Genomic DNA, 14,001 nt, shown 5'->3' on the forward strand with positions numbered 1-14,001 from the left:
GGTGGAAGATAGTGACTGAATTGATGTTTTTGCATAATAATAAAAATAATATTATTGCATAACGTTTTCTATAAGCTTGCATAAAGGTTAGAAGCATAGGATGTGCATGTGAGGAAAATGTGGATTTATTGTAGATCATAAAACATAAAAACTGCAGTAGGAGATTTAAAATTGAAATGTTAAAAGAGAATAAGTTTCATTATCATGATATGATCATTGTGAAATGCATGATCATCAATCACAGATTCAACATAAAACAGTTTAATGAAGCAAACATGTAAAACCATTCAGTTCAATTCAAAACATGAGCACATGTAAAACATAAAACCGCAGTCACATACATGTTATGACATTTAGTTATGATGAAAGTACTGCAGCACAAACAGCTCGAGGTAGGAAAAGAACAAAAAAAATCATTCTCTCTTAGAGTTTTTGGTTTGAGCTTCTCAGGATGTAATTTGTTTTATTTTTAAAATGCTTTTCTCACCACCATTCTGTTGAAGCCAGATTTGAGCACAGATAAAGTGTGTGCTACTGTTGCATGCAAAGTTACATCGAGGTCACTGATAGCCAGAACCCCCGCAGAACTCCTTAGTTGCATTCAGATGAATTTGTTCATTATCGTCTTACCTTTTGACTATACTTTATTAAATTCTTACACCCTATTCTCATACCAATGCTCTTCCTGTTTTTCACATGAATACAGAATGTGTACAGTATATGTTTACGTTTTCATGCATAGCTTCTGAAAATAGCTTTAAAATATTTTTGTCATGAATTCCAGAAAAATACTTCTGATACAACACAGTACCTCCCCAGCCAAACCGGTGAATTTGACCAAACACATATAAGTGTGTGCGTTAGTGTGAATCTTGTGGAGAATGTTTCACAACATGTCACAACATGTTACATGTAACAGTGTCTCTCTCTGCCCTCGCCTGACCTGCTTCTATCAGATACAGGAAAGACTTTCCGCTGGCAACTTGATGATGCAAGTTTAAAATGTATTATCAAATTGATACCAGCAGTGCAAAACAAAAACAAAATAGTGCTGGAAGGTGCTCAGTCATACCAATTCCACAACAGCTTTCATATCATACGATACACAAAAATTAAATTTTTAAAACAATAATTTTACACATATATCTATTATATGAATCTTACATGTATGATATATTTTTATCATCACAGTGGGAAAATAAAGCACAACAGATTACAACAGAGTGAACCTCATTCATAATCACTATGGCAACAGTTGCAGAAGAGTTAACTAAAACTCCAAAAATAAGCGCATGTGTTGGATTATGTGAATCTGATTGCCTGACACAAGTTCTAAGGGTGTCGATTAATTTCGTTTTGTCATGTTCTTTATGAATTTATTATAAAGTTCAGCTTGAGCTGTTTCTAAGCAACATTTTAAATAAAGACATAGGAAGGGGTAAATAGGGAAGAATGTATGTAAAATGTCATGAGATGCACTAAATTTGCATCTCAAAAATGAGTGAAATGACTGACTTTGGAGCAGTGAATTATTATTTTAAAATGTTTCAGTTCAATCTTATAAGTCCACTAAAACCTCTAAATCCATTTTCATGGAGAAAAACCCTGATGTGATAATGTCAGATAATTGTGAGATGAACTTTGAGATGTGATGTCATTCCTTATTGCCACTATATGCCACATTTTGGAAGGTGCTGGTGGCTCCTTTGTAGAGCGGATTATTAGCCTATAAAAGAGAAGAGTGATCTTCATTATTGCTTAGATACTAAAAGTGATACTTGTGGCTAGATACCTGTGAGTAAAATACAATGTTCATATGCATATGCTTTCCCACAAGCATTCTAATACAGTATCTGTACTTCCCACTATGTCCACTTGGTGTCGAGATGGCGTTGAATGATAATAAATTAGATCACTGTATGGGTTAAATGTGTAACATTTGATCCTCCTTGCAAGAAGAACCCAACATTTGAAGAAAAAGAGAAAAGAGGTTTTCAGTAGGCTATATATTAAATCTATATTAATATGTTTTAATATAAACATTTTAAACCTTGGACTATTATAAAATTGTCTAAGCTCAGTGGAATATTACAATAGTATCTTAGTTTTTGTTTTGTAATGATTATTTTTTATGAAGTGTCCAAAAAAAACAATGACGCTGTTTATGTCTTTTTGCAATATCTTGCCACACCTATAGTAAAAATGTTCTGGTACCTCTATCAGCGATTGTGTCATTCTACCTTAGCTTAAACACGGCTAGACTGTGCATGCTGAATTTAAAGTCTTGCACAATATCAGAAAAAAAACAGATTGTGAAATGATATTGCAGTTTTTTAAAAATTGGATTACACATTGAATGTGGCAAGTATCAGTTAAAATGTTAAAACAAACATGTTGCAAAACTCTAACCACAGTTCTCTACATTAGACACGCCCATTCTAAACTTGTGTTTGTTTTGTCTTTTACTATTCATCCCAACATCAAATACAATGTTTTGAAATATATACTGATTGTGCACATTACTGTATATTGCTAAATACTTCGTGTTTTTGTGTATAGTTACTATGCAAAACCACAGTTAAAAGCATGATGTTTTTCAAGTTTTGTGGTTGTGAGTGTGAAGAGAAAAGAAACTGAAGTAAGTGTGGGTTAGGGGGCAACTTACCGCTTCCCACTTAGCCTTGGCTTTCTCCTCCTCAAACTTAGCAAACTCTTGGCGGTCATGAACGGTGATCAGGAGCTTCCACACCAAGAGAGCAGCCAGTCCAAGCAACAGAATAGCACCAACTACAGACAGAACAACTACCAGGACATCAGGACCCTTTGGACACTCTGTAAAAACATAACAGGACCAACAAAGAGAATGACAAGAATCCTTTGTTTTTATAATTTATAAGACAACTTCTTTGATTTGGTTGTTCTCACTTAAACAAACAGATTGAATTCTGGTTCACAGAAATGACACATGTAATATCTAAATATGTTTAGTTGCATCTGCCCACATGAATACAGAATGTGTACAGTATATGTTTACGTTTTCATGCATAGCTTCTCAAAATAGCTTTAAAATATTTTTGTCATGAATTCCAGAAAAATACTTCTGATACAACACAGTACCTCCCCAGCCAAACCGGTGAATTTGACCAAACACATATAAGTGTGTGCGTTAGTGTGAATCTTGTGGAGAATGTTTCACAACATGTCACAACATGTTACATGTAACAGTGTCTCTCTCTGCCCTCGCCTGACCTGCTTCTATCAGATACAGGAAAGACTTTCCGCTGGCATCTTCATAATACTGGAAGTTCTGCACACAGTCATCCTCATCTTTGTAGCTGCAGTTCACTGAGTTCTTCTCACGAAAGACTGCAGAAAACAGACGAATCAGAAGATAAACAAAACTTGTGTTTCCTTGAGAAAACACTGCCATTCAAAATGCATTTGTTGATCTACAGTACAAAATCACATGTGAAAACACTTCTAGGTCACTTCTAGCTCACTTTAGGATGGCTTTCTTGGTTTGAAAAAACATGAAAAGTTAGATGAAGACAAGAGAGAGTAAGAAGAGAGAAAGTAAAAAGAAGAGGAGTGAGAGGAAGAGGCGCACCCATTTTTTTTTCATTACAAGAACAAGCTTTACTAAGTTTATTGTTCCTTCAAATGTACCATCTGAAAATATGGTAAGGAGATACTATATGATGGGGATTGGTTGGATGTTGGCATTGTAGGTTACAGATTTTCTGGTTTGGAGAAGAGATTACCCAGCACATCCGCCGGCACAATCTCATCTCTGCAGATGTTATTGCAGTTCTTCTCAAACAGATCTCCTCTCTTGTAGTGTTTACACTCCACACACTCCCTGCAGTTACACACATAGACAAACAACATACACTTGTATAAACACCTGCAAATATTTTTTTCTTTACATCTTATAACTTTTCATTAAAAGTCTCTCGTTTCTTGGATTGTTGCCTTAATAGTCTGATATCTGGTTCCTCTGACGTTTAAGAAAAATATGCAAAAGTCAGATATTTCAAAAGAGACTCAAACATTGCTTATGAAATTATTCCATGATCAAATTATTTCATTTGTATCATCATCATTTCATTGAAAATTCCTCCTAGAAATTATAGGAAAAACATGTGACAAAATGTATTTATAGAAACAGAACTATAAAGGAGTTCCAATGATTATTTATGAATAAATAACAGATCCTACAGATATCATCCTCACCTAAATATAAAAAACCCAAACAAACTGAAATATATACTTGCGAAACTAACTTTTTGATGGTACAGGCATCTGGGCAGGTGGGACACTTCTCACAGGTTAAGCCATAAGCTCCTGGTTGGGTGCACTCACAGACACCACACGAGCAGTGGCCCCGGCCACTACAGAGCAACCCTCCACTCCCTATACAGGTGTCGGTGCGGGTCGAACAGTTACAGATCTCACCAGACCACCCTGAGTTACACTGACATGACCCACAGTTGCACTCGCCATTACCTAACAGAGACAACACATGTGCATTAACAGACCTAGGAAAATCATTTGAGGACATATGTGAAAGTGATTGTAAAGATTTTTAATCAAGTTACCTAGATTTTGAAGGGAAGAGCTCATCCAAAAATAAAAATTCTTAAGTCCTCAGTGACTCACACATGACCTTAGAAAGAATGCCAGAGGTGGACAGTAGCGAAGTAGTTTATTCTATCTATTTGTACTTTATCAGTGTTTATACTTACCAATTGCATTTAACAATTACACTACATTACACTACACTGTGAAGCGTAATATCATATTTTTACTCCACTACTCCCCATTGGCCACCATTGACTACCAAAATTACAATGCTAGTCAAAAGTGCCCCAGAATGGTTTGCTTTCCTACGTTCTTCAAAATATCTTCTTGTGTGATCGACAGAACAAAGAAAATGACAAAGAAATAGAAGGGTGGCCAAGAAGTGTTTGGTTACAAGCAGTCTTCCAAATATCTTTCTCTGTTAATCAGAACAAAGAAATGTCTACAGATTTGGAGCAACTTGAGGGTGAGTAAATGATGACAGAATTTCCATTTTTGGGTGAACTATTCCTTTAACTCATTTGAACTGCTTTTATGGTGGGTTTTGGTCATTATTTTGAAAAGCTTAGTCTTTGTTATTAAGGCTTAAAATAAAACCCCATAGCATGTCTTAAGTCAAACACTTAAAATCCACCTTTGTATGAGGAGCTTGCAGCAAGAGTTTGCATTACTAAGTGATTTTAAACCAGTTTGGCCACTTGTTTGTGTGTGTTGTATGTCTCTAGCATTTATACCCAAGGGGCACACTAAATAAAACAGCGGCACTCTGCATCCGTGTTAATGTTTAACCAACAAAATACATATTTTAAATTTTAAATAAAGCATTGTAAAATACTGTACTCGCTGCGACTGATACAAATTTAGAGCTAACATTTTTGCCACTACAATTGCCTGTCTCCCCTACTTTAAATCTACAAATCTAGCATAAATCCAGCATATCTGTTTGGCTGTGAATGTGGATGACATAACCTAATATGGTGAAACACATTGGTGAGATGAGAGTGAGATCATTGGGTAAAGGACAAGTACAAAACGCAATGTATAATCCTCCCAAACATGCCATTAACAACAACTATAATCACATTGTGCTCTGTATTTCAAGAATTCCTATCCTTACCTGAACACAACTCTCCTTTAGAACGAAGACAGCTAAAATCATCACATTCACAGTATGGGCCCCAAACCTTCCCAAAATCACTCGAGCGACAGGCACACTGGCCACACACGCAGTCTCCCCGCCCATTACAGGCCGGTGTCTCCGGGTTAGGGCTACACCTGTCTTGCTGGGTGGGCTTATATTCGCCCTCGGAACACTCGCATCGGGAGCCCAGTCGGCCCGGATCGCACAGACACATGCCACACTCTAAGGTTCCGTTGCCATGGTGACAGAAGGGGCTTGCGGGTTCAGAGGACTGCTGACATGTACAGTCGCACTCAAATTCAACAGTGACCTCAAGAGTATCTTTGAAGCCCATTGTTTTTACAGTGAAGGTTCGGTTCTTCTCTTTGGGACAGCCGTGAAGTTTCGCTTCAATGCTGAATGAGACCTAAAAGAGACAAGCGAATACACATCTTGAACTACAAAACAAACAGTGTTTGAAGTGATTGTGGAGAATATTTGAACCTCCAATACTGTCTAATGGCAGGCTAGTTTCAGTTAGTTCAAACTTTATGAATTATGAAGTTGCATTAAGTTTAGAATTTAATTGAGTCACTAAATTACCAAATGAGTAAAACATCAGGTAAGCTGACCTTATCCCCAATTTTGACTCCGGCACAGGATCGGACACCAGCAATGACTTCTCCATCCAGACAGGTTGCGTTGATGAACAGCGATAACTCATCCGGAACATCCAACAGCTCCAGCTCAATCTTGGACCTGATTTTCTACAAAACCAATGACTATAGAATGATATCTGAATCACAGAATGATACCTGAACACTGCAATATAAAAAGTTGCATTATGTTTTCTTTTTAAAACAAGTTAAACCTATTCTCAACAAAACTAAATTAATGGCATAGTTCACATGAAAACAAAAAAAAGATGTCAACACAAAAGAAGATATTTTGATAAATGTTTTTGCGTCCATACAAAGGATGTTCAATTAACAGAGTTCGGGGGGAGCAGATAATCAGCTCGTCTGATCCCCTATCAGCATCCACAGCATCTACCCTATCAGCTCAAGCAAGCTCTCCTATAAATAGACAAAGCTGTCTTGCCTGCGTTCTCTCCTCTCCTCGAGCCCGCTTCTCCCGCAGGAACACGGGGGGTGCGCTCTAGGTTTGGGCTCTAGCTCTGAGCCCGCTCCCCGGACAGCACGCCAAATACGCATACCATTTTCTACCCTTGCTCTATTGTTATTATCTGCATATGGGAACTCGTGAAGGGAAGTCAATGGGGGCCAGTGTTGTTTGGTAACCATCATTCTTCAAAATATCTTCATTTTGGGGCGAACCATCCATTTGACATAAGATTTAAACAGCCATTGTGTTCACAGATTAAAAGCACAGAAAACAGTGACAAGTAAAAAATAGAACCATTATATTACAATATATAACTACTAACTTACTGCATAAGCATCTAGAATAAGTTGAACGACATTTTCGGAATTTCTAGATAGTGTCCCCACTGCAGAACCAGGAATCAGCTCACTTTAATTCTGTAACAAGGCAGAAAATATGACAAAATATTGCATTCATAGTCTGTGTGTATGTTGTATATGGACGTGAGATGTATGTAATGTATGTGTTAAATAAAAATGCATAAACTCACACGATACAGTGACACAATATTACTGGTTACAGCGAAGATGAGTTTGACATTATTCTCAGATATCTTGTCTGTGATTAGACCAAGTGAAGGATAGTCCTACAAAACACACACTTTTAAATATCAATGTATTTCATTATATATTAATATATCAAAACATATATATATATATAATATATATAAGGTCGCTCTTAGATGTTTTTATAATTTGTATATTGTATGTATTCTGTAGACTGACCAGTATAGTGGACATGTCATATTCATTGTTTTTGTTGATATAGCATTCCCCATCATGAGGCTGGACAATTCCAGCGAGTCTGGCTTCCAGAGCCAAATGACTCCTATCATCACTAGCGAAGACCAGCAAATGAGAGGCATCAGGCCTCCAACCAATTTTATCCTGGATGAGAAAGAGTGATGATTATCTGCTTTTCTGATGTATTTCCAATGAACATGTTTGCATGTATTAGAAATACAAAATACAAGAAATGTATGATGAGAGCTTGAGACAGAACTTAAAACCACACAAGTGTGTGAGAGTTGACACCTGTGTAGAACCTTGTTTAAATCTTCTGTTTAATTTTTTGTTTAATTTGTACAATGTGTGTGTGTGTGTGTGTGTGTCACCTTGCATACGACTGCTTGCAGTATAGCATCAAATCCTCCTTCTGGAGCATCTCTATTTCTGGACACTTTCTGTTTATTCACTTCCTCTGTGAATCGTTCCACCTGCTCCGTCAGCGACAGCACATTGTGATAGCCAAATTGCGGGGGGCAGGTATCATGACTCCTATATCAACAGAAACACAGCAGGTTCTCATATGGTCCGCTACTAGCAAAGGTGAAATTAACACAACTTTGGCTTACTTGTAGCAAGGGTTCGTGATGATTTTTTCGGGGTAAATGTACATATAAGGTGAGAGAGGTTTGTCTACAAAAGCTCCAAACCCCATTCGTAGATTACTGGTGACACTGCCTAAAGCACGAGGCAGGTCACTGCCCAGAACAAAAAGCTTCTGCAGGTCATCTTTCATGGTGCTTGTCATATCCATCAGGTAGTAGAGGTCAACGGGGTAATCGGCTACTTGCTTTACATTGACGGTGAAATGCTTTGAATCGCCTTAAATAAAGGTGGAAGAGAATATGGAAAGAAATATGGAAGAAATGTAAGTCTATTATACTAATCAAAGTGGATAGATAAATGCACAGTTTTCATTAAAAATAGATTAAATAAATTGGAATTGGGAAATATGAATATACAGTATATGTATAATGTATGTGAAGCACAGACCTGGCCTGAGTGTCAGATGTATTTTTTGTGGTTGCATCTGCACGATGTCACTCGCTGAGCCCCACGCCCTGTCACTTAAGGCGAGGTCCTTTAGTATCTTAATGCTACTAACTGGAAACTCAATGAACTTAACACCACAACCAGACTGAATGAGACTGGCCCTCAGATCACAACGGGACAAACTGGACACCCCCTTTCCAAAGGTCTGACACACACATTGTGAGACAGTGAGATGATTCAATGAGCCACCTTAATTAAACTTTAATGGACATTTATGTCTATGCACATGTTTGTTTGTTTGTTTGTTTGTGTATGTGGGTATTTGTTACCTCCTGAGAACACCAGGCACAGGTAGGATGGATAGACAGACATTCTTTACAGGTACTCACTCCTCTAGAAGTGCAAATGTTAGAGTCTGGAAACATGACCAAACTCTTACACATAATTCATCAGGATTTTGGTTAATGGTGCAGTTGTTAACGGTTCTCATGAATTGCATTGCACAGACAATATCAAAAGATCAACTTACCCACAGCCGTGGAAACTAGTGCTACAGACATCCAAACTTGCATCAACGTAACTCTCATTTTAACAAATCCAAAGCTACGGGCCAAAGAAATAACAGCCTCCTGTTGTGGTAGTTTTCTGCCTCCACTCTGGCTAATTTATGGATGTTCAAATGGATGTTCAAAGTGGGAGTGGAAACTGTCATTCCGAGGCATGTTACAACAGATGACCTAATGCTTTTTCAGCACTTTGCGATCTCGTGTGTTTCTGAAATGTGTGGCCCCTAGGCAGGATGAAACTTACCAAATAAATACTAAATGAAGGTTTGGCTCCCTTCATTTTTTTCCAACAGTAAACACCTAATTTAATAAAGTTAACATACCATTAAAATAAATAAACTGAAATGTTTAGAAATAGTCTCTTACCCTCCATATTTGCAGTTTTATAGAAGTTATTCCATTTCAGCTTAAGGTCCTGTTAACCCTGTGGTTTAATGTGTTTTCAAAGTGTTGATTTTACTGGATATTTAGTTCAAGACGCATATTTTTGATCTGTAACTGCCGAGTATTTAATAATTGTTTAAACACTTGCCACTTCCTCAGGCACTATACTGAACAAGGTGTTTAGCACCATCTATTGGTAATATGTTTGCATTACACAAGCACGTCAAAAGCTCACTTCTACACGAGATGATTTTTGTCTGATGTAATTTATACTTCTGAAGAAATATAAATATGTATGAATAATATATTTTATATTATGTATTTCTTTTTTTTTACATTTATAAATTTTGTGTTAAAGCAGGAACTGACATAGTAATAAAACTATGCAACTGCTCAAAGGCATCGAAATAGATACAAATAAATTAAAATTCAAAAGTATTAAATCAGAAAAACGTATGTACATTTAAAATAAAGTAAAAAATAACATAAAGAGCATTAGCCACAATTCTTTACATAACCGTCCAGCGCTGACACATGCAAGGTTGACAGATTCATTACTTTTACAATTAAATATTTTATAAATCTGGTCTAAATGTTAGCCCAGTCAAAGTATCTGTCTGTCTCACAATCTTCTCACTACTCACTACTTCTCTCGTCTTCATTTTACAGTCCATTAAAAGACCCGTGGGACTGGAGGAAAGACACAGTTGAGTTTTTCTCTGGATAAAATAAGTGTTGTCCATGTATGAGATCTCAGAAACCTTTTTACACTTTATGTTTTGGTTCTTTCTCTTTTTCGTACACAGAATGTTACTTACTGTTCCTGATGTTGTGCCAATCATAAGATGAGTAGGCCTAACGATTATTTTAAGAGGTGTGAAGAAGAAACTGGTTCTACACTGTAAAAAATGATTTTTTGAGTTTGTAAATAAAGCTAGCATTACTTGAGTATGTTTTACAAGCAAGTTGTATTTAGTCTTTCTACTTTAAAAGGTTGCATTTAATTCAATGTGATACTTGAGGTTCTTTTGTAATTATTTGTGTTCTAATACATAAGTACATTTAAATGAAAATGCCAAGTAATATTAACTTGGTGTTTTGTCATTAAATTAAGCGATGTATAAAACTGATGAACGCAAGTAAGATATACTCCACACAGCCGTATAACTGCTGCACATGCGCACTTCGGACATTACAAATGGCGCGTAGAGCCTCGGGAAGCTTCCCCAACGGAACATTTTCAGCGCCTGAGGGTATTAAACTATGGTAAGTCATTAAATGTTTTATTTTTAATTCATGTAGTAACATTTGCAGTATAGTGTTACGTTAATAAACTTTATTTTCGCTTGTTATTGAGTCTCGGTATTGCTAACATTTCTGGATAACGTTTGCAAACGCGGTTGTTTTTTATTATGCACATGGATAATAGAATTAACGTGATGCTAAATTGAGCTATTAATATGTTGACAGTGTTCAGTTTGATAAGTGCCATGTCTCGCATGTATAACATTACGTAACTTAGACAAATAACTTGCGTGTAATGCATATTCATCAATTTAAATCAAGTTTAAGCTCCGTATATAACCAAACCAATATGATATTGATAAACTTGCTGTAGCCTGCTGTATGTGAGTGTTAACTTAGCCGTAGCTAACTCTGCCTTAGCTATAGCTCTGAACTGGCGTTGTTGTTACAGATAGAATGGTGGATCTTGAACTAATTTGTTCTAACATTTAAAAATTGTTATAACATTAGCCTATGTTCAATGCATTAAGGTCAATAAGTTCATTTGAATTGTAAATGACAAATAATCTAATTGTGGCATTAACATCCATGTTCATCTGTTCCACAGGTAACGTTAATTTAACGTTAACGGATTGGACTCTGATGCCAGAGGAAATGTGAAGGTGGTTTAATGGATCTGAATTGTTTTATTTGATTAACTTGTTTTTTTTGTTTCTCTGTTTTTTAAATAAGCTGTTAAATATTTGAATTCAAACTCTGAATAAAAGTATTTTTGTGAAATGCCTGTCAGCGTTTTTGAAGTTCAGATACATTTAACTTAACACATATTAATACCTCATATAAGATTTCAAGTAATATTTACAAAAAACAAACAAGTAAAGATTATGGAGGAAAAGATAACTAGGACTCTTGTAATGTAAAGTAATATTAAGTATATTTAGAAGCATTACTTAAATAAAATTTACAAACAAACGATGAGTAAAATTTACTTGACCCCGTACTTGGGAATTTCTATTAAAAACTAATTCGACATGTGTTTAGCCTTTACTTAGACAGTTCTGATAAATGTACTAACATTTCCTGAGTGAAAATTGCTTCCTAGCTTTTTTCAAGTAAACTTAACTCCAAATTTGTTCAGTGTATGTGCTGTAACTATATTATAGTTCTTTGCTTGTAATCGGGTTTTCACCACTTTTAGTGCTATATAGAACCATGTTTTGGTGCTTCAGTGGTTCTTCAGCGGTTCTTTGGGATGACTGATGTGCTATATAGAACTGCTGAAGAACCACGGTGCTATAGCACCTCGGTTCCCCTATATGATTTCGAGCAAAGAACCACTTTTAGTGCTATATCACCATTTTATTTTAGAGTGGGTCTGGATTCAGTTAAACTTGTATTGCAATATTTTCAATTATTTGAGTACATGTTATGCTTTTCTCATCTTTTTGCAGAATCCTTCAAAACAATAAGCACTAACTCAGGGGAAACAGATCACACATTTCAGCTTTCATTTCAACATCTGTACACTTGTTTCTTATGTTGCTAGATTTAAAAGTAGGCCTACCACAGGTCTATACAAACATATCGCCTATTAGTATAACAAATATTTTTGGTTTATACTCTCTAAATACCCAGCTAACACAGTACGTTCTGACGACGTCGCCAGTTCGTCTTCATTTGTTCACCGTGACATTACTTTATGACCACGTTTTGAGGACGTCTTTGCAACGTTCCGTTTCTTAGAATGTTTGCTTATGTTCCTGAAACGTCCTAGCCACTTCCTCAAATAAAGTTGTGAATTAATCCCATGGAGAACGTCGTAGCGACGTGATGTACTGGTCTTCAGAAAACCTGGACACTGGTCATTTGATTAATGAATCTGGTCATTTCTATTTATTATGTTATTGTGTGGAAAATGTATGATGAGAGTAAAATCTGTTATAATGTCAAGACGAATGCAATAAATCCAACTTCTGACAGCTATTAAACAGGAGTTTAATTCGATACCACAATTAAAACTTCGTTTCTATTTATTTAGTGCGCGCTTCTGATAGGTGCGCGCACGTGCCTTTTCTGTTCTGCAAAGAGCCACGCGCTCGCATCATTTAAACGTTAAGGGTCTTTTTTTTCTTCACTGCCTGATATTACTTTAGCGGTTTATTAATATTCTTTCTTTACTTTATACCTTAGAGATGTGAGAGTAAACACATATTTTAGGGATTTTCGATCGATTTGGCGCGCTTAAATGAACGGACCCTGATGTTTGTGAATGTGACTAAAGAAGCTTTTGATGTTGTTTTTAAAAACGGACAACCTGCTAAACGTATGTGGTAAGACAACAATATAATGTTAAGCTTAAACATAATGTTTATTCATCTCTTTCAATAAATATCTACTTTAAATCCTCTATATTGAGTTGAAGTCTTTGATTATTTATGTCATGTACTACAGTATAAATAAAATATCTGATTGTGATGTACAGTGCTGTGTTGAGTTTTAGAATCGTTATACTGTGCTCTATACATATTTGAATAGAGAATTACTCCAATTGTGCATAACATGGAATCTTTAAAGCACAGATTCAGTGTTGGGTAAGTTACTCTCAAAAAGTAATTAATTACTAGTTACTAATTACATATTCAATAGTGTAATTAGATTACTGTACAAATTACTCTCTCCAAAATGTATTTAGTTACTTATTACTAATTACTTTCTATATCCTACATCAACATGAAAGGGCTCTTTTAATTCATTTAAATAAATAATATTAAACTACATAAAGTACTCTTATTAACTGACCAACGTATTACAAATGTGAGAATTATACATTAAAGCACAGATTTTAAAGTTAGACTTTGAATTTTGATGTCAATTCCACTATTGCACACATATATATTACACAAAGTATTTAGTTTAATTACATCAAAAGTAACTGTAATTAAATTACAGAAAAAATAAGAGTAATCCCTTACTTTACTTTTTCAAGGGAAAAGTAATTAAATTACAGTAACTAATTACTTAGTAACTAGTTACACCCAACACTGCACAGATTAAATCACAAATTAATTTAATCCTCCATATGAGGGATGATAATTGTTTAAATTAAATTTTAAAAAATGATTTTAACAACGTGACTGTTTGGTCGGTAAGACATGCTCATCAC

The 14,001-nt window shown here is 35.7% G+C and overlaps 1 protein-coding gene across 1 annotated transcript; it reads right to left on the minus strand.

Moving 5' to 3' along the window:
• Nucleotides 1-245: 245 nt before the first annotated feature.
• itgb3a (integrin beta 3a) lies at nucleotides 246-9,614 on the minus strand. The gene is given in 15 exon segments (XM_057346784.1): nucleotides 246-1,726; nucleotides 2,666-2,832; nucleotides 3,250-3,366; nucleotides 3,762-3,859; nucleotides 4,284-4,506; nucleotides 5,699-6,128; nucleotides 6,334-6,468; nucleotides 7,153-7,242; nucleotides 7,356-7,451; nucleotides 7,591-7,752; nucleotides 7,980-8,142; nucleotides 8,220-8,472; nucleotides 8,644-8,848; nucleotides 8,973-9,058; nucleotides 9,173-9,614. Coding segments are annotated over 15 exon segments (2,355 nt in total). The 5' UTR covers nucleotides 9,231-9,614; the 3' UTR covers nucleotides 246-1,654.
• Nucleotides 9,615-14,001: the final 4,387 nt, after the last annotated feature.

Source organism: Triplophysa rosa, linkage group LG11 (assembly GCF_024868665.1).
Source record: "Triplophysa rosa linkage group LG11, Trosa_1v2, whole genome shotgun sequence".
Classification (NCBI taxonomy): Eukaryota; Metazoa; Chordata; class Actinopteri; order Cypriniformes; family Nemacheilidae; genus Triplophysa; species Triplophysa rosa.